We start from the raw sequence: 17,315 nt of genomic DNA on the forward strand, positions 1-17,315 counted from the left end.
TGATTCTCAACCGGAACCTCACTCGCCGACGAAGACCCCACCAGTTCCGCCGCCGCCACCTAAGTTATGAAAAATCAAAAATCAGACTCGATAAAAAAGATACTCGGATTCGGACAAGAACAAATGTACATATCAATAGCGGCATCGGTGTTAATCTTAGATCGCTTGGTAGGGCGTGGAGATGATGAAGACGGTTCAGGGGATTAAGAAGAAGAACAGAAATGCTTAGAAGCGGAAGAGCTACGTCTCATCTCAACCATATCTCACGAAATCGAAAATATCGGAGAAACGTTATGTAAATGAGAAGAAGGGGTTCGTTAAGAAGATTAAGCAGAAACTTTCTGCCTACCATAACGATCCGTAAAACTATCACTCATAAACTTATGTTTTTAATAACCAAACCAAACAGGACATGAACGTGGGACCCGCAAACATAAAGGAGTAGCTGCTATGGACACCCTCTGGAGTGAGGAAATTGTATAATTATTATATAGATTTTTGTTTACAAAACTCTGGTTCCATGTCGAGAAAGCTGCTCTAATATATTTTTTCAAACACTATTTTGGTGTAGTCTCTCCGAAGCACGACGAAAATGAAATAAGAAAACAACGCATCACTAGCAATACAATATTAGGATAAGTGTCACTTATGTGTTCACTGAATTCATGAGCAACTCTAAAATAGATTTCTCTCTAATGTATTCTTCTATTTCTTTTTTTTTAAAGAATATTCTCAAAAAAATCTATTTCATACAATTATGACTTTGTGCAGGACCAGAAATTATTAGGGGCTCCGAGATACAAGTTTTTAGCTTTGTGCATGACCAGCTAAATAATAGGGTCAACGGTTGGACTTTTAAATTTTTCACAAAAAGAGGAAAGAAAGAGATTATTAAATCAATGGTTACGGCATTACCAAATCATGTGATGTCTTGCTATCGTTTAGTGGAGTCCAGGGGGAAGCACAAGAGACATGCACTAAAAATCATGGGACAAAGTATGTGTAAATAAGGATAAATGAGGTTTGGGGTTCAAAGACATCACTGATTTCAATACAGCGATGTTTGGTAAACAATTATGGCGTCTGATAGAGAAGCCAATCACATTATTTGCTAGAGTGTTCAAAAGTCGGTATTACAGGAATGCCTCACCCCTTGAACTGATTTGTTTGTATTCTCTGTCATATGGCTGGAGGAGTATCATCTCTGCTAGATCTTTGGTAAGCAAAGGACTAATCAAACGGGTGGGATCAGGATCATCTATATCTGTATGTAACGATCCATGGCTCCCAACCACTGGCCCGAGACCAGCTAATAAAAACCAACAAAACTATTACATAGACCTCACAGTGGATTCTCTCATTGATTCTATTTCGCGAACTTGGAATTCGCAGGCACTTCAGGCTTTGGTGGACCCACATATGAAAATTATATAAAACATATGAGTGAGAAGGACTCAGATAGTAGATAGGGATGGATGGCATTTCACAAACAATAGAATATATACGGTTAAATCAGGATATCAGGTAGAACGGGTTTACCCAGACAGGGACAAACCACCATTAATGTTTGGACCCATGGTGAATGTATCGAAGGCGTTATGTTGGAAAATACGGTGCCCACCAAAGATAAAACATTTTTCTATGGCAATTGGTGTATAGCAGTCAAGAAGAATCTGCAAACGCGGGGGATACATGGGGATATATGTTGTGCATGGTGTGAGCCGATGAGGAATCGGTAAACTATGTGTTTTTTGAATGTCCTTCAGCACTCAGGTTTGGGCTCTCTCAAAGATACCATCAAATTCAGCTATTTTTCTAACAAGCTCTTTCAGATCACACTCCTAGCGAAGCAACTTTTGAGCCAACTGGGGTTGGTTTGCCCGGGTGACTGATCATGCCATCCCAGGGAATTAAAGGAATACGGGCTCCGCCTAGCTACATGATCCCATCATGTATGGATACTATGGTATATTTGGAAAGCAAGGAATAATAAAGTTTTTAGTAATCTGGACATTGATCCTAAGGACACGCTTAATTTGGCAGAAACAGAATCTACACTTTGGGCTGAGTCACAAATATTGAACGAACAGAGGAATGTACGACACATAGAGGTTACGACTCTACCGTCAATTTCAGAAAGATGGTGTTTAACAGATGGTTTCTGGAAAGAGAATGTTTTTTTCTCCGGATACGGATGGTTAGTACTCTAGAAGGATTTGATAAGCTGTTAGGGGTGAGGAATGTTCGAACTAGTCTTTCTCCTCTTCATGCGGAGATGGAAGCAATACTATGGGTAATGGAATGCATGAGAAACTTATGTCAGTTTCATATTACATTTGCAACGGATTGCTTTCAATTGAAGAAAATAGTTTCGAAACAAGAAGAATGACCAGCTTTTGCAAATTATTTAGAAGATATTAAGGTCCTGAAAAGAAATTTCCTCCATTCAAAGATTATATATGTACCAAAGACGCGAAATACAAAGGCGAATGGCCTAGCATACAATGTCAGGAAACAATCGTCTTTCATCGTTCACATAAATCAAAATCTCCCGATCGAAAAAAAATGACATGATCGAAGTTCCTATCAGATAAAGAGCAAGTGGTATGAATGATTCGAAGTTATCATCCATATCTTTGCACGTCTCTTAATACATGAAGTCACTCTGAACTTATCCAACCAAACCAACTACAACCCTCAATGTATGTCACAAGCATCTTGATCTTTGTAAACATCGAAGTATATTTCAACGTTTTAATTCTTATAATGAAAATAAATAATATGATTCAACTATTAGACTCAAGATTGAACTGATTAAACAAACATAACAGGAAACAAGAGAGTAAGAAGCTCATATTAAGCCATTAAAACAGGTTGTAGCCGAAGTGAGAAACCACAAAGGCAGAAAGCCTTGTTTCTTAAGCTGAGAGTAGATGTTTAGACGAACAATAGCTAACAATGAAACGAGTTTTTTGGAAGAGTTATGACAATACACAGAGTTCTCTTCCCTCTATTGTGACTTGAGAAAAAAAACGAAGAGTCATGATGGGTTGGTTTTGGTAAAATGTGCAAGTGCAACTGCAACTACACAGTGTAGTGATGCCCAGCTGTGTCAATGTCCAAGCCCTTCAGCTTTGCGACTGATTCAACATGTCCCTTCAGTGTGTGAAGCTCCCTAAGCCTGTCACAACAAAGCATATTCACTAATCAGAATCAAGCAAATTCCAGTTTCTTCCAAGTTTAGATATCAAAGTAGACTTACCTTGCTATCTCGGCCCTTCTCTTAGCTTGCTCGGCTATCTCAGACAGCTCTCTGTAACCTCCTTTCTCTGGGAAGATGTTGACCTCTTCTTTCGGCTGGAGACCGTGAAGTGTCCTCTGAGCTTGTGCCCACTGAGCTTCTCTTTCTCCAATACCGTAATCCTTCTTGGTCGTGAAAGCAGTCTGTTTTAAAGTAACAGCATAAGCAATTAGCATAAGATTTTACCTTCAGGATGTGAAAAAGCGATCAGAGAGAGTTAGTTCTATGTACCCTGTTATCGAACAAGCTGGTCCAAGCCTTTCCACTCAAGATGTAGCGAATGGCAAACTTCAAAAGGTCTTGTGGGAAGTATGTAACAATGCTGTAAACCCAAATCACACCAGCCCATCCCCAACCGATACCCTTCACCTTTGCAAACGTCCAGTCAGCGTACACTGCAATCAAAGTCGCAACCTGCATATGGGAAGAAGAGTTAGATGAATCTCACTGGGTTTCTTTTCTAGAATTCAGGAAACTATGGGGTTTTGATGTTCTTACAAGTTGTGCAATGACGAAAGCAATCATCAGAAGCGCCCCAGGTCGTTCAACGAACGACCAGCTCCTTGACCTCGTGACGAAAATGAGCGCTTGACTGATGATACTAACTTGAAGGTACACAGCACCCATTAGCTCATCGTTGTTGTCCCTGATTGACCTCACACCAAACTTGTCCTGCATATCAACGATGAATTTTAGTTTCCTAAGGCAATATTTATCTACATAATCCCTCAAGCATCTTTACACAACAAAAAAAAGAAGAAAATGAGCTGATGAATCTTACGGACAAAAAGTCGGTCTTGTGAATCGCCCAGAAGAAAACAACACTCATAACGGCTTGGTAACCTCCCAGCACAATTCCGGTGGCGAAAATTTCTTTGAGCTTCCAGCTATCAGGTGTGGGAGATGGCTTGACTCTATCCTTTGAGATTGTCATGATGGTACCTAAAAAATAGCAACAAACAATACCAAAAGATATAAGATAATGCAGATAAAGTATTAGGAGTGTATATAGTAAAGTAAAGCCATTTGCTCACCGTCATTAAGGATGGCAATAATCAGAACCATGAACGCTGAGAAGTCAAATTCCCATATCAGAGCAATAAGCATGAAACCAAACTGCACAAAGTATATCGCAATATAATCAGTACACAAAAGAAAGATCATGGCAATAAGAGATAGATATCTAAATGAAGAGTCTACTTACCACAATACGGATTGTGATTGACACTGCATAAATCTGTCATACGCAAGAAAAAGATATTAGATATTGGTGCAAACGAACACAAATAGTGGGCATAATGAAAGAAAAAAACTAAAGAGAATGCGCACGGTGTAGTTCTTCATTCTCTGGAAGATAGCTCTGCTAGTGAGCACTGCACTGATGATAACACTCAAACCAGGTTCAGTGAGAACAATATCTGAAGCACCACGAGCAGCATCTGTAGCATCGGCCACAGCAATACCAATGTCAGCTTTCTTCAATGCAGGAGCATCGTTGACACCATCACCAGTCATTCCAACAATGTGTTTCCTCTCTTGCAGCTTTTTCACAATTTCATATTTGTGCTCTGTAATAAGAAAGTTAAGAAGCTTGGATCAATATAACAGAGTCTTTTCGAATGAACATATGGTGAGGTTTAAGAAGCAAGTTATAACCTGGAAAGACCCCAGCAAACCCATCAGCCTTCTCGATCAACTCCTCAACAGGAATGGATGCAATGTTGGAGTCCTTGTCAGTACCAAGAAGAGCCGCAGATGGATACATGTTGGTTCCCATTCCAAGCCTGCGACCGGTTTCCTTACCAATAGCAAGTTGGTCACCTGGAAACGTAATTAGAGCGCAAGTTAGGAAAAACATCTACATAGCCATGGATTTCTTGAAATAGAAAATGATGAATAAGTTTAGTTACCGGTGATCATCTTAACGTTAACACCAAGATTCAAAGCCCTGCGAATGGTTTCGGCACTGTCGTGTCTTGGAGGGTCAAAAAGAGGCAATAAACCAACAAATTCCCATGGTCCACCAGGGCTTTCTTTGGTTTTCTCGGGAACCACCTAAGAAGGTATAAGAACAAACATCTGAACATTTGTTTCCATGCAAAAACAGAAGTCTGAAAACATAAGATCACTCGTAAATAAGTACCTGGCGAGCAACTGCCAGTGACCTAAGACCGCGTTCGGCATACTTGTCCATACAACCGAAAACCTTTTTCCGAAGGTCAGGCCTCGCATTGGCCAGGTCGAGGATCTGTGTGGGAAATTGAATTAGTAGACCGAATGAAGAAATAAAGTAACATTTGCAGAGGAAAGTTGAAAATTCATTACCTGCTCGGGAGCACCTTTGCTGACTCTGTGCCAGTTACCATCCGAGTCGATGTAAGTCAAAGCAGTTCTCTTGTCAACAGGGTTGAATGGAAGGAAGTGAACCTCCCTGATTCCAGCTCGTGCCTACGAAAATCCAAGTGAAACATAAGAAATTGTTTGGATCCTAAACTACAGAACTAATTCAAACCGAGAAAGAGTTATACCTCTTTTGGATCCGCAAGCATTCCAACCATGGCTGCATCAATAGCATCCTGGTTCTCAATCCTAGAAGCCATGGCTGCAAATAATAGGACTTGGTCTTTCTCCACGCCCTTGCAGAAAACCTCAACCAAGTTCTTGTCCACGCTCAATTTATTGAGGGTCAGTGTTCCCGTTTTGTCACTGCAAAGAACATCCATTCCTGCCATTTCCTCTATGGCAGTCATACGTTTGGTGATGGCACCTTGCTGAGACAACCTGTGAGACCCGATAGCCATAGTCACGGACAACACCGTTGGCATAGCAATGGGGATACCACCGATCAAGAGGACCAACAGATTGTCAATTCCATCTCTGTACTTCCGTCTTTGAATAGGGTACATGACGATTATTTCAATCACGATACCAATAGCAATAGAACAGATACAGAAGTTTCCAATGGATGTAAGAACTTTCTGGAAGTGACCAACTTGGTTAGTGCTGTCCACAAGGTGAGCAGCTTTACCGAAGAAGGTGTGAACTCCAGTAGCTATAACAACCGCTTCAATTTCTCCTTGTTTACAAGTTGAGCCAGAGAAAACTTCTTGACCCGGGTGCTTGGTCACGGGAAGGGACTCTCCAGTTAGAGCAGACTGGTCAACCTTTAAAGGATCACCTTCGAGAAGACGGGCATCAGCTGGGATGATGTCTCCGAGTTTAATGCTAACAATATCTCCTGGGACAAGAATAGCTGCTTCTTGTTCACTCCATTTTCCATCCCTGAGCACCTGAGAAACAGAAACATCACAACAACAAAAGAAAACAAACAAACAGGTTAAGCTCGAGAGAAGATTTGAAACGTCATGTAGACTAACAACGTCACAGCATTATGCAACACAATACCTTGGTTTTAGGAGCAAGACCAGCCATGAGAGCAGCTGCAGCATTTCCGGCATTGTTTTCTTCAATGAAACTGATTGTGGAGTTGATAACAAGCAGACAGATGATACCAACGAAATCTTGCCAATCCGGAGGTCTGCCATCACCATTGGCCAAAGCAATGGCCATGATAGCCGCAGCTTCCATAACCCATGAAAGCGGATTCCACATGAACCCCAGAAACTTCAGAATCTTGCTTTCCTGTTTATTTTAAAAATAAAACGATCAAACCTCGTAACTACTCAAACATTCACAAAGGCAAAAGCTTTTTAATATCAGGAAACAACAATGGGTTTAAGTCAAACTCAAACCTTCTTCTCTTCGAGCTTGTTGGGGCCAAATAGCTGAATCCTTTCCTCCCCTTCCTGCGTCGTCAACCCTTCCCTTGTACATTTTAGCTGCTGGAAAACTTCCTCAATTGGAATTTTTTCCTGAGAATCAAACCAAAGTTTCAATCAGTAATTCATTCATACAAAGGATCGGTGTATAACATCTTCAAACAAAAAAAAGAAGGAAAAAGATCAAAACTTTTATACAGTTTCATACAAATCTCAAAACGATCTAACTCGGCGACTCAAGAAAAGTGGCGTTGACTCAAGTTACTGACAATGGAAGGTAAAAAGAATCTTGCAGTGGAGGAGGCTGGGGACCACCACCATCACTAGTACTACTATCAAAGCACGTGTAAGAGACGTGTAAAACACGCGCAGAGTGATTCCCTCCATGAAAGGTGCCTACTTTCCGGCGTGAAAGCCAAGGTCCGGTTAAGGGTATTTCGGTCAAATTCATATAGTAAACGAGAAGAAAAGAAAATTGATTTTTTACTATACACGAGGCTATTTACAAGTTTGCGTGCGTTGAATAATAGTGTTTTGCTAAAAGACAGAGAGACTATATAATAAAAACAAAGTACTACGGAAAGGTACATCAAATCCTAAAACTCTTACGAACCAAAACAAACAGATTAATATTCCTTTTATAATTAAAAACTAATTTGCATTTTTATGGGTGGAAGATAGAATATTAAGAGCAGCTTTTACAGCAAAGACGTTATCTTAAAAAAGAGATTTTCAGAAAGAAAAAAAAAAGTAGAAAGAATAAAACAAAAAAAAAGTTTATTTCACAAGCAAAATCATTTTTTTTTATCTTTTAAAATCAACTTTCTGGTGTATGTTCCCCTTTTGAATTAATATATGAGCTTAACTCCACCAATAAAAGAAACTTTATTTTTGTTCTTCATTATCTTTTTTAATTTCAGTGTTTCACATGTGTGGGTAGATCTGCTTTTTCATGAGGAACAGTACTACGAACTGTTTTTGGTTAATACCCTAAAAAGCTTTAAAGGTGTTTCTGTAATTATCGCTCCAATAAAGTCCATATATTTTCTGATTTTTTTCACAAAAAAAAATAATTAATTTGGAAAGAAAAAAAATAATGAAAATCAGGTCATGACGATTGAAAGTATTTGAAGTAACATCTGAGATTTTAGGGATTTGATATTCAGAATCGGATCCAAAGAATAAGAATCGTCTGAGAAAACGATATCACTGAAATAGAAATTTTAACCGAAACACGAGAAACAATCATGCAAAACGAAAGAAGATCTATTCTCAGTCAAGCATATCATCGAACACTTTGCGTGCATGATAAATCACAAACAGTGCTCAAACGATTAAGCTAGAAAGAAAGATAGAGATGAAGTAGATACCAGATCAACAGTCTCGTTCTTGATATCCTCGAGACCTGACATCTTTCTCACCCACAGATATCCAAAACGGCGTCTCTCTCTGTCGTTTCACCACTTGATCACACACACCAGAGAGAGAGAGAAATATGTTGTAGGTGAAGAAGACGAGCTTATGTTGCAAAGCAGAAACGTCTCTTCCTTTTTAAACCACTCGAAACGACGGGCTCCTCTACCGTTTTGGCCTCATGTGGGTCCCGTACCAGACGCTCTAATTTACACCCTTTTATTTTATTTCTTTTTTTCTGCGCTCTGTCCACCGTTGATTACGATTCGGTGTTCATCAACGGTTGTTGGTTTTTTAAGTTTTTGACTTTTAAATATCTGGCTTATATAATTAGAGTCAGGTATTAAATACTTCTGTGTTTTGTGGTTAAGATCTTAACATTACAAAAACTGATTTATTGTTCTGATTTTGGAACCTCTCGAAAAGGTGAGCTACACTGTCTTCTAAAAAAAGTAACTTTGAAAGCGAAGCTGTAAAATTAATTAAAGAGAAATCTCATAATTAACGTGCTATGAACAGTAAAATGATAATATGCCAAATTTAAAATTATAACAACAAAACGAGTTTAAATATTTTAGATTTCGTTTTTCTTTTTTTTGACCATGGAGTTTAGATCCTTCGATTAGTACATTCCCTTACAACGAGATCCAGATTATATAACCTAACCTATGATTTTTAATATTCTCTTACATTTTCGGCAATTTAAAAGTATAACCATTAGGCTAATTTATCGTCGGTTATAATGTTAGATCTAGTTTTTTTTCTGTATATAGTTACATAACAGAAAATTGTGTGTTTTGTTATGTACATAATCACAATTACATATATATATTTATCATCAAAAACACTATGTAGCATTTAAATGAATGTATTATATACTAATGTAGTAATATAAAATAATATAATATATATAAGATGTGTGTGTGTGACATGATTCGAGAATTCGTTTAAATTTTTGAATAGTTGTCACCAGCGTTTTGTTTTTATAATTATAAAGGAGATTTTTGATGATATAAATAATTTATTTATTATTACCAAAAAAATCCAGACATTTCGACATAGATCAGTTAAATTTGTTCCCTCTTCTCTTTGATATTTAGATACAAAGAAAAAATTTAGAATGTAATACATATATATGTTAGATTTGTTCATTTGTATTTTTCATGATACTATTTTTTATTAAAGAATGTTAGTTTCGATTTGTGTTCCACATATATTTATATCAGTGTCATATTATAAAATGATATTTTTAAAAATAAAAAATTAGGTATGCAGATGGATTAAATCTCAGAGAATGTGGACAGTATGGGTTGAAAATAAAATACTTAGAAGACCTTGGTCTAGGCTATGCTTATTAAGAACTTTTAAATTCATAAAATGTGATTTGCAGTCTTATATAATCATAGTTTCATGATTACGGCTTTAAAGGATTGTAACAAAGCAATGGCTCTTCAAATGTGCCTTATGGCAAGGTCAGCAATTGCTGGAACGATTCACATGTTGTGAATATTATTTTACTTTTAGTTTAACGAAAATTGTTTTAGGTTTATTTATTGATCAATATCACTAAGGTGGTATTGACTTTTAATCAAGCTGGGTCCCCCAATAATGCACCTTCCTTACGCAATTTTTATTTATATTATCGTGAATACGTTTTTTCTTACTATATCTTCTCCCCTTTTCACAATTCGAACCTCTGCCCTTACAGTCACTTTCTCTAGTAAAACTACTGATTACATTTACGGGTACTTAACTTTGGTTTGATATTAATGATGCAGACACGGAAGCACGGACGAGCAAGTGGACTTAAAGGTTGGTCGGTGATCGGGTGTGGTCAGGTGGTCGAGTGAGCAATGGTCAGTGCGATGGGAATGATGGTCGAAATGAAAAGGCCGAAGGCAAATGAGCTATGGTCAAGAGGAATGAGATTGAGATTGCTGGCCATGTGGTACTCTCAGTTTGATCAGAGTATGGTTGAAGTGGACGATGGTGGAACGAAGTTTGTTAATTGTGTTACTCTCCCAAGCTTGGCCGATGGATGGAATGGAATGATGGTGAAACGAGGACGACACATAATTCTATGAATAGGAACTTTGATTAGTTGGCTTACTCTCAAGGATTGATTCTCATAAACGCTCAATATATTTATTTATTTGATAAGGCAAAAAGTTTTTCATTATTGATTTCTTGGTAAAAATACAAGACTGCTTGTATGGGACTTATATACATCGTCCAATGCAGTTTTCCTTTCTAGTGGTCGTGGAACAAATGGAACACAAAGACTCGATTCTAGAACTTAAAAGGAGGCTAAACAAGTGTTTTTTATTTAACTTAAGCTTAAAAAAAGAAACAACGTAAACAAAAGGGTAAATCAGTTAGTCAGGTAAATCAAAGTATTTTAAATGCTTATATACCTTTTCTTTTATTTAGGGAATGTTAACTAGGTGTTTGGTGGAGCCAAGCATGAACCGACATGTTGAAGTGTGGCGTTTTGGTCTTGGAACAAGGTGCACCATTTCACTTAAGTGGGAGAATGATACATATGCAAAATCCATTCATCCTTTTGATTGTTGGCTTAATAGATGCTTAGACCTCCTTGTGTATTATATGGTCGATCCTTGTTCGAGTTGGTTTGGCCGGTTTGATTGTCATCTTTCGATTAGATCATGAAGACTTGGAAAGCTTGGTTAAATCTTTCTCTTAAGACCCAACTACCTGACTGGTGGTCGACCTTGTCAAACAATTAAAATATCAGATTCTATGTCTTCATGAATTAATTAAGTTTATGAAATTTTTTTGACTAATCCATGAGACTGAACGATATTTAGGGTCGGTCTTAAGATAAATCTCATAAAACAAAAACTTTAGACGCCGGATATTATAAAAAAAATTGAGGCCTCAGTTATAGAAAATTTCTTTGCTATAGTGGTTTAAGGACTTGAAAATCTTCTACAGGTGTTGAAATTGATTCCACTAGGACCATCTCTAACCCATCTCTATAATAGAGATCTCTAAAATAGAGAAAAAAATAGAGATGATGTTTTTACTCCAATGTGTTCCTCTATAATAGAGAAATGCTATATTTGCCTCTATAAATAGAGGAATGCTATTTTTCCCCCTAAATATAGAGGAAAAAAATAGCATTCCTCTATTTATAGAGGCAAATATAGCATTTTTCTATTATAAAGGAACGCATTAGAGCAAAAATACCATATCTATTTTTGTCTCTATTTTAAAGATCTCTATTATAGAGATGGGTTGGAGATGCTCTAAGGATCAGTTCTTTCATACATTTACGACGTTGTGTCTGCAGTACATCATTACCACTCAGAGAGTTTTGGGTTGCTTCGGGTTTTATTTTCTGACAACAAAAGTTATACTATACTACTGGGTTACATTGGTTAGATACCAATGTCCTCATGTTTGGAAATCCAAATGCTTTTACGGTTTTACTTGCCAAAAGGCTATTGGCAGCTTAGTCCTTTTCTCTTTATATATTAACCATCTAATGATCATGAGAAATGACAATTATTATTTGATAATTAATGTTTTGAGAAATTAGTATTTTCCGGATAAAAATGTCAATAAGATAGCGTGGGCGATGAGCTAGCAACCACGCTTGTGATTTTCATCATTGGTCTTTGAAGTGATAACAAACAAACGAAAAATAAACTATTGTATTTTGGATTCTAAATACATGTGAAACAACACGATTATATTCATTTTAGGTAATATAGTGGATTTTCAAATTTGAAATATGAATCGAAACTATTAAATACATCTCTGAAACTGATCTTAAATAATATTTTCGTGAATTATTTTGATGTTTTAAAAGTTATGTATAAAATAAGAAACCATTTTCTTTAATAGATTAATTTATCAAAATTATTATCTACGCCAATTTGGCAATTTTCTGTGTATTGTACGGTCTATTCTGTCGCCTCCGTCAAATTCGAGCTAAGAAAAAGTTAATTGCTTGTTCCCTTGTTCTTTATTGTGTTCTTTTGTTGCTACTTCTTATAATTATATGAATTCTTCAAACAGCCATCTGGATCAAGAATTTCAAATTCGTATTACAAATAGTTATTTATTCCAGTTTTCGAGTTTGTTATTTAATTTTGAATTATATGTTTTCAATTTCGAACATTTTTATATATTTTTTTAAAAAAATTTCTTTTTGAAACTATTTTTATTTAATATTTTAAAATCATTAATATTCGTAAGTGTAATTATTCATATTTATATTAAAAATAATATTTTTAAAATAATTATATATTCAAAAATGTGAACATATGTAAATGTAATGATTTATAGTGTTGGATATATAATTTGGATTTAAGGTGCAATAGTTGGTAAGAATAATTATTTTGTTTTATATTTTTTATTACAAAGATTTTGAAAAATCACATGAATACATATGATACTTTGAAAATTGAGTATTATGAGTAAAAAAGAATGGAATTCATCTCTCAATAACACTAGATTTAGTTAGAACTAGAGAATCAATAACAACTAAACTTTTTGAATAACAAAAGATTTGAATGAATTTTGAAAATTCTTGGGGGGGGGGGGGGGGGGGGGGGGGGGGGGGGGGTTATTGGGAGATGAATTTGTGTAGAGTTTGAATTTTAAGAATCCATTGTTATTGGTTCTTGGATTTCAAAAACCTTAGTATAATCTATTTTTATTGATTTAAGAATTTTTAAAATCCATTCAAATCTCTTGTTATTCAAAACGTTTAGTTATCATTAATTCTCTAATTCTAACTAAATCTAGTGTTATTGGGAGATGAGTTCTATTCATCTTTACTCATAAGACTCAACTCTCAAAATATCATATGTATCCATGTGATTTTCAAAATCCTTGTGATAAAAATACTAGAAAACAAAATAATTATTCTTACCAAATATCTATTGCACCTTAAATCCAAATTACATGAAAATCTATATCAATCTAAAAAAGTTATGATCAAATTTCATAAGTCAATGTATATAAATTTTCACAATCCACATAATTTTTTTAAATCTATCAACTCTCAAAATTCACAAACTCTACACAAATTCATCTCCAAATAACTAATAAGAATCAATTGTAACAAAAAAATTTGAAATCCAGAAACAAATAACATTGGAATCTCCCCATCTCTCAACCCCCCCCCCCCCCCACTCTTATTTTACTACTCCCTTCGTATTTTAATATAAGTCGTTTTACAGCTATGCACATAGATTAAGAAAATCATTAATTTTTTATATTTTCGAAACAAAAACATCATTAATTATTTACCTAACCACAATTCAACCAATAGAAAAATAGAAGATATATTATCATTGGTCAGACATCATTAATTATTAATAAATGTTATATAAAAAACCGAAAACGACTTATATTGAAAAATGGAGGGAGTATTACGGAATCTAACGACCGTTACAGTTGATAACTTAATGCAAAACAAGCGTCAATTTTCATTGATTCTCGTGCTAGGGTTTTAAATGCCATTTCGGAAGTGTTAGTGTGGGGACGTGACGTCTGAAATTTAACGGGACCGTTACTACTAAATAACTAAGCTTTTAAGGATCTGTCATTTACGTAGGTGACAGACAGATACATCCAATTATACCTCGCCACCTGCACGTTCCACTTCTAAAAATCACAGACGTGAAGAGAAAGAAGAAAAGCTCTGTGGATCCGTGGTACTCCTACAGCTTCTGTGATTTTTAAGATAACAAATCTAAATCCACTGAATCTCGTGAAGTGTGATGTCTGATGTGACGCCACTCGAGACAAACTACTTTATTTTTCCAATTAATAAAAATAAAACTGGCACAAAATCAGTTAAAAATAAGATGGTTATCAACTTAAGTATTAGTACTAAAAAGTTAATGTACACAATAATTTAACAGTTAACACTTTTATAATTAACCAACGGTCATGTCCTAAATAATACAACCAAAAACATATCAAGTATGAAACTAATTAATTACTTGGGACAAAGCTAGTTTTGTGCGAAAAGAAAATTGTTACAAACTTTCGTTGACTTTAGTTTATTTTGTGGGGGAACCATGTTTAAAGACAAGTTAACATAAAATTAGGGCACATTTGATAGTATATATATAATATATATAACATACGTGTATGTAAAGGTTGGCCTAGGAGAGAAAGATGGGGCAAAATAGAACTAAGTCTAAGTCGAAGATGGGTCATTGAGATTTTTTTACAGATTTCTTTATATGGGTCATTGAGATGAAAGGCATAATTTAAACTTTGAATATTAGAAAAAAAATCTAAGCTCTTTTGTCCCATCTCTTGGCTTCATGAAAGAGATCGACCACATAACGTATGATATGTGTAGCCTTAATCTTCTCCACATGTATATGCAACCCAAACACTAACCAACATATAAGATATATATATATATAATTGTAGAACAATAAGATCCAATAATAGGATGACATGTGCACCAAACTGTATATATGTATTTATCCAGCGCAACTTACTCAAGCTAATATTTCGTGAGTGTTTATTATTTAGAATTCATGTTTGAAAAACTATAACAAGATATTATAAAGTCCAAGTTCAATGGATTGACAATGATAAATTGTATACTCTAAGAAAAACATAATAATCAGAAACTTTTATAAACTCCAACCGCTCTCCATAATTTGTTTGTGAAATTTGTGAATTAATCCTAACTACCATATGTTTTGTTCATCTGTTTTTATTATTGTTTACAACTTCATACATGCATTAACGAGTTATGTTTAAACTCATGTTATAATATGGGAAATTCATCAATAAACAATAAATCCCGATCAATATTAGACTATATACAAGTATTGATCACCTGTTTTTCAATTCTAGAAATTACTTCTAAATCTTTTGTGCTATCTAAGGTTTATATGTTTCAGACACATAAACCATATAATTTTCAGAGACAAAAGCCATATTTAAATCAATAATTAAGATCATCAATTTGGTTCTGAACATGCATGTGAAATTTGAATGTTATAAGAAAATACATAATAAACAAAAAGTAATATATATATATATATAATTGACTGAATCTCAATACTATTGATACTATTTTCTAAAAATACCATTGTTTGTTGTCCATTTATTAAATACACTGATATGTTTTCAGAAAGTTCTTTTCTGCAGATAAACTTTCATAAGCCAGTTTATAAAATACATTTAGTTTGATAATAAATATTATCAAAGATTAATAAATTTGTCGAAATATCTATACTATTATTTGAGAAGTTAATTTATTGATTTGTCATGCTTCCCATAATTTTAGGTTTAGTCATATTTTATGTTCAATCATTAATTTTAATGAATAATTTGGTGATTTATATGATAATTTATTTTATTTTGAGAATACATAAAAAATTATAACGATAATATCATAGTTAAATTTATATTATATATTATGTAGTAATACTAAAATACAATTATATGTTTATATTATATTTGGTTTAGTAATATTAAACCGACTCTATTTTAGTATATATACCACATAAGATAGAATGAATCATTTATCTTTTAAAATAATTATTTTTAATACATTCAAAATCAATCATTTTGATAATTTCTGAAAAAAGTTGGCAAAGAATTCAAAAAAATTTATAAGATTTGAGCGTTTAAAGTCTTAATTACTCTTCATAAATAATTAGATTAGATTTGTTGATATATAATTACTTATAAATTAAAAATTAATTTCAATAATATGATAATCATCATTATCTAAAAATATTTGATATATTATGTTATCCAAAAATACTTTACATCATAATATTTTCAAATAAATATAAATATATTTACATAGTTTTATGTATATATGAATGTTTACAAGTTTATTTTACGTAATAAAATAATTTATTTAAATAATTTATTTAAATAATTTTTTTATCAAATAATTTTATATTTAAATAATTATTAAATATTTCAAAAGCATGAAAATAATTTATTTAAATGGTTTTCGAATTGATAATATATCTATTTACATCGTTATAAGCTAATTTATAAAATGATCTTAAAATTTTCATAATAGCATTTTTTAAAAAAAATTATATCATAAAAATGAAATTTCTCAAAATTTCATAGAATCTGAAAATATAATATCTCTAATGAGATTTGTGGGCGTTGGTCAAAGATATCTTGGTTAGAAAAAATAGCTAAATATATTTACACAATTAGTGAGAAAAAGAAAAAAAATACATCTAAACATTTCAAATTTAAATTATTTTGTAATTGAATAGTTTCTTTTTTCAAATTATTTATGTTAAAATATTTTAAGTTTTTTTTTAAACATCGACAGCTGAAAAAAATACAAAAAATAAAGAAAGCAGGAAATACATATCAAACCACAACCCGGTTTATCTTGACCGGGATATCCCTTATATATTATTTGAGAAGCATTGCAACATTTTTTTGTAGCCACGTGTCATCACTAGAATGATTCTCAGAATCCTTAGAGAAATATGTTGGTCCATCTAAATATATAATAAACTTTTTATTAAACCACAATAAATACATTATTAATGTGCTTCATTATTTCCTTAAATAAAATAACGGAATTGCCTAATGTTGCTAAAGTATATATGACAATTAATGATTTTGAATAATAAAGATATGATAACATAAGTGTGTATTATAATTATATTTGTTTAATTTTAAGCTATTAAAATAAATTAAACAATCATAGTAACCGTATAATAAAAATTAAAAAAACTTATTTATATATTATATTTTTAATTTTTAAAAACGAGTATAAATTACTAAAACTGTTAAAAGTTTCACATTCAAATTTTGTGATCTATGATTTA

General features: G+C 33.7%; 1 protein-coding gene and 1 long non-coding RNA gene across 2 annotated transcripts; one reads left to right on the top strand and one right to left on the bottom strand.

Annotated features, from left to right (window-relative positions):
- Positions 1-2,773: 2,773 nt before the first annotated feature.
- LOC103828351 (ATPase 1, plasma membrane-type) lies at positions 2,774-8,644 on the bottom strand. Its single transcript, XM_009103957.3, has 16 exons — positions 8,451-8,644; positions 7,054-7,173; positions 6,707-6,943; positions 5,830-6,591; positions 5,627-5,749; positions 5,445-5,549; positions 5,212-5,356; positions 4,958-5,122; positions 4,631-4,869; positions 4,506-4,538; positions 4,336-4,417; positions 4,083-4,243; positions 3,800-3,973; positions 3,533-3,715; positions 3,263-3,444; positions 2,774-3,181 (listed from the first exon to the last, which is right to left on the bottom strand). The coding sequence occupies exons 1-16, from the start codon at positions 8,490-8,492 to the stop codon at positions 3,085-3,087; spliced, it is 2,850 nt and encodes a 949-aa protein (XP_009102205.2). The 5' UTR covers positions 8,493-8,644; the 3' UTR covers positions 2,774-3,084.
- Positions 8,645-8,888: 244 nt separating this feature from the next.
- Positions 8,889-17,011, top strand: LOC117126572. The gene is made up of 2 exons (XR_004449190.1): positions 8,889-9,965; positions 10,272-17,011. It is a non-coding gene; the product is annotated as an uncharacterized LOC117126572 (long non-coding RNA).
- The last annotated feature ends 304 nt before the right edge of the window (positions 17,012-17,315 follow it).

The sequence above is a fragment of the Brassica rapa genome, chromosome A07 (assembly GCF_000309985.2).
Source record: "Brassica rapa cultivar Chiifu-401-42 chromosome A07, CAAS_Brap_v3.01, whole genome shotgun sequence".
NCBI lineage: Eukaryota > Viridiplantae > Streptophyta > Magnoliopsida > Brassicales > Brassicaceae > Brassica > Brassica rapa.

Coding starts and splice junctions, on each gene's coding strand:
- LOC103828351 (XM_009103957.3), bottom strand. CDS start 8,492: ATGTCAGGTCTCGAGGATATCAAGAACGAGACTGTTGATCTG. Junction 7,174..8,450: donor AGAACGAGACTGTTGATCTG/GTATCTACTTCA, acceptor TTTGATTCTCAG/GAAAAAATTCCAATTGAGGA. Junction 6,592..6,706: donor GTCTTGCTCCTAAAACCAAG/GTATTGTGTTGC, acceptor TCTGTTTCTCAG/GTGCTCAGGGATGGAAAATG.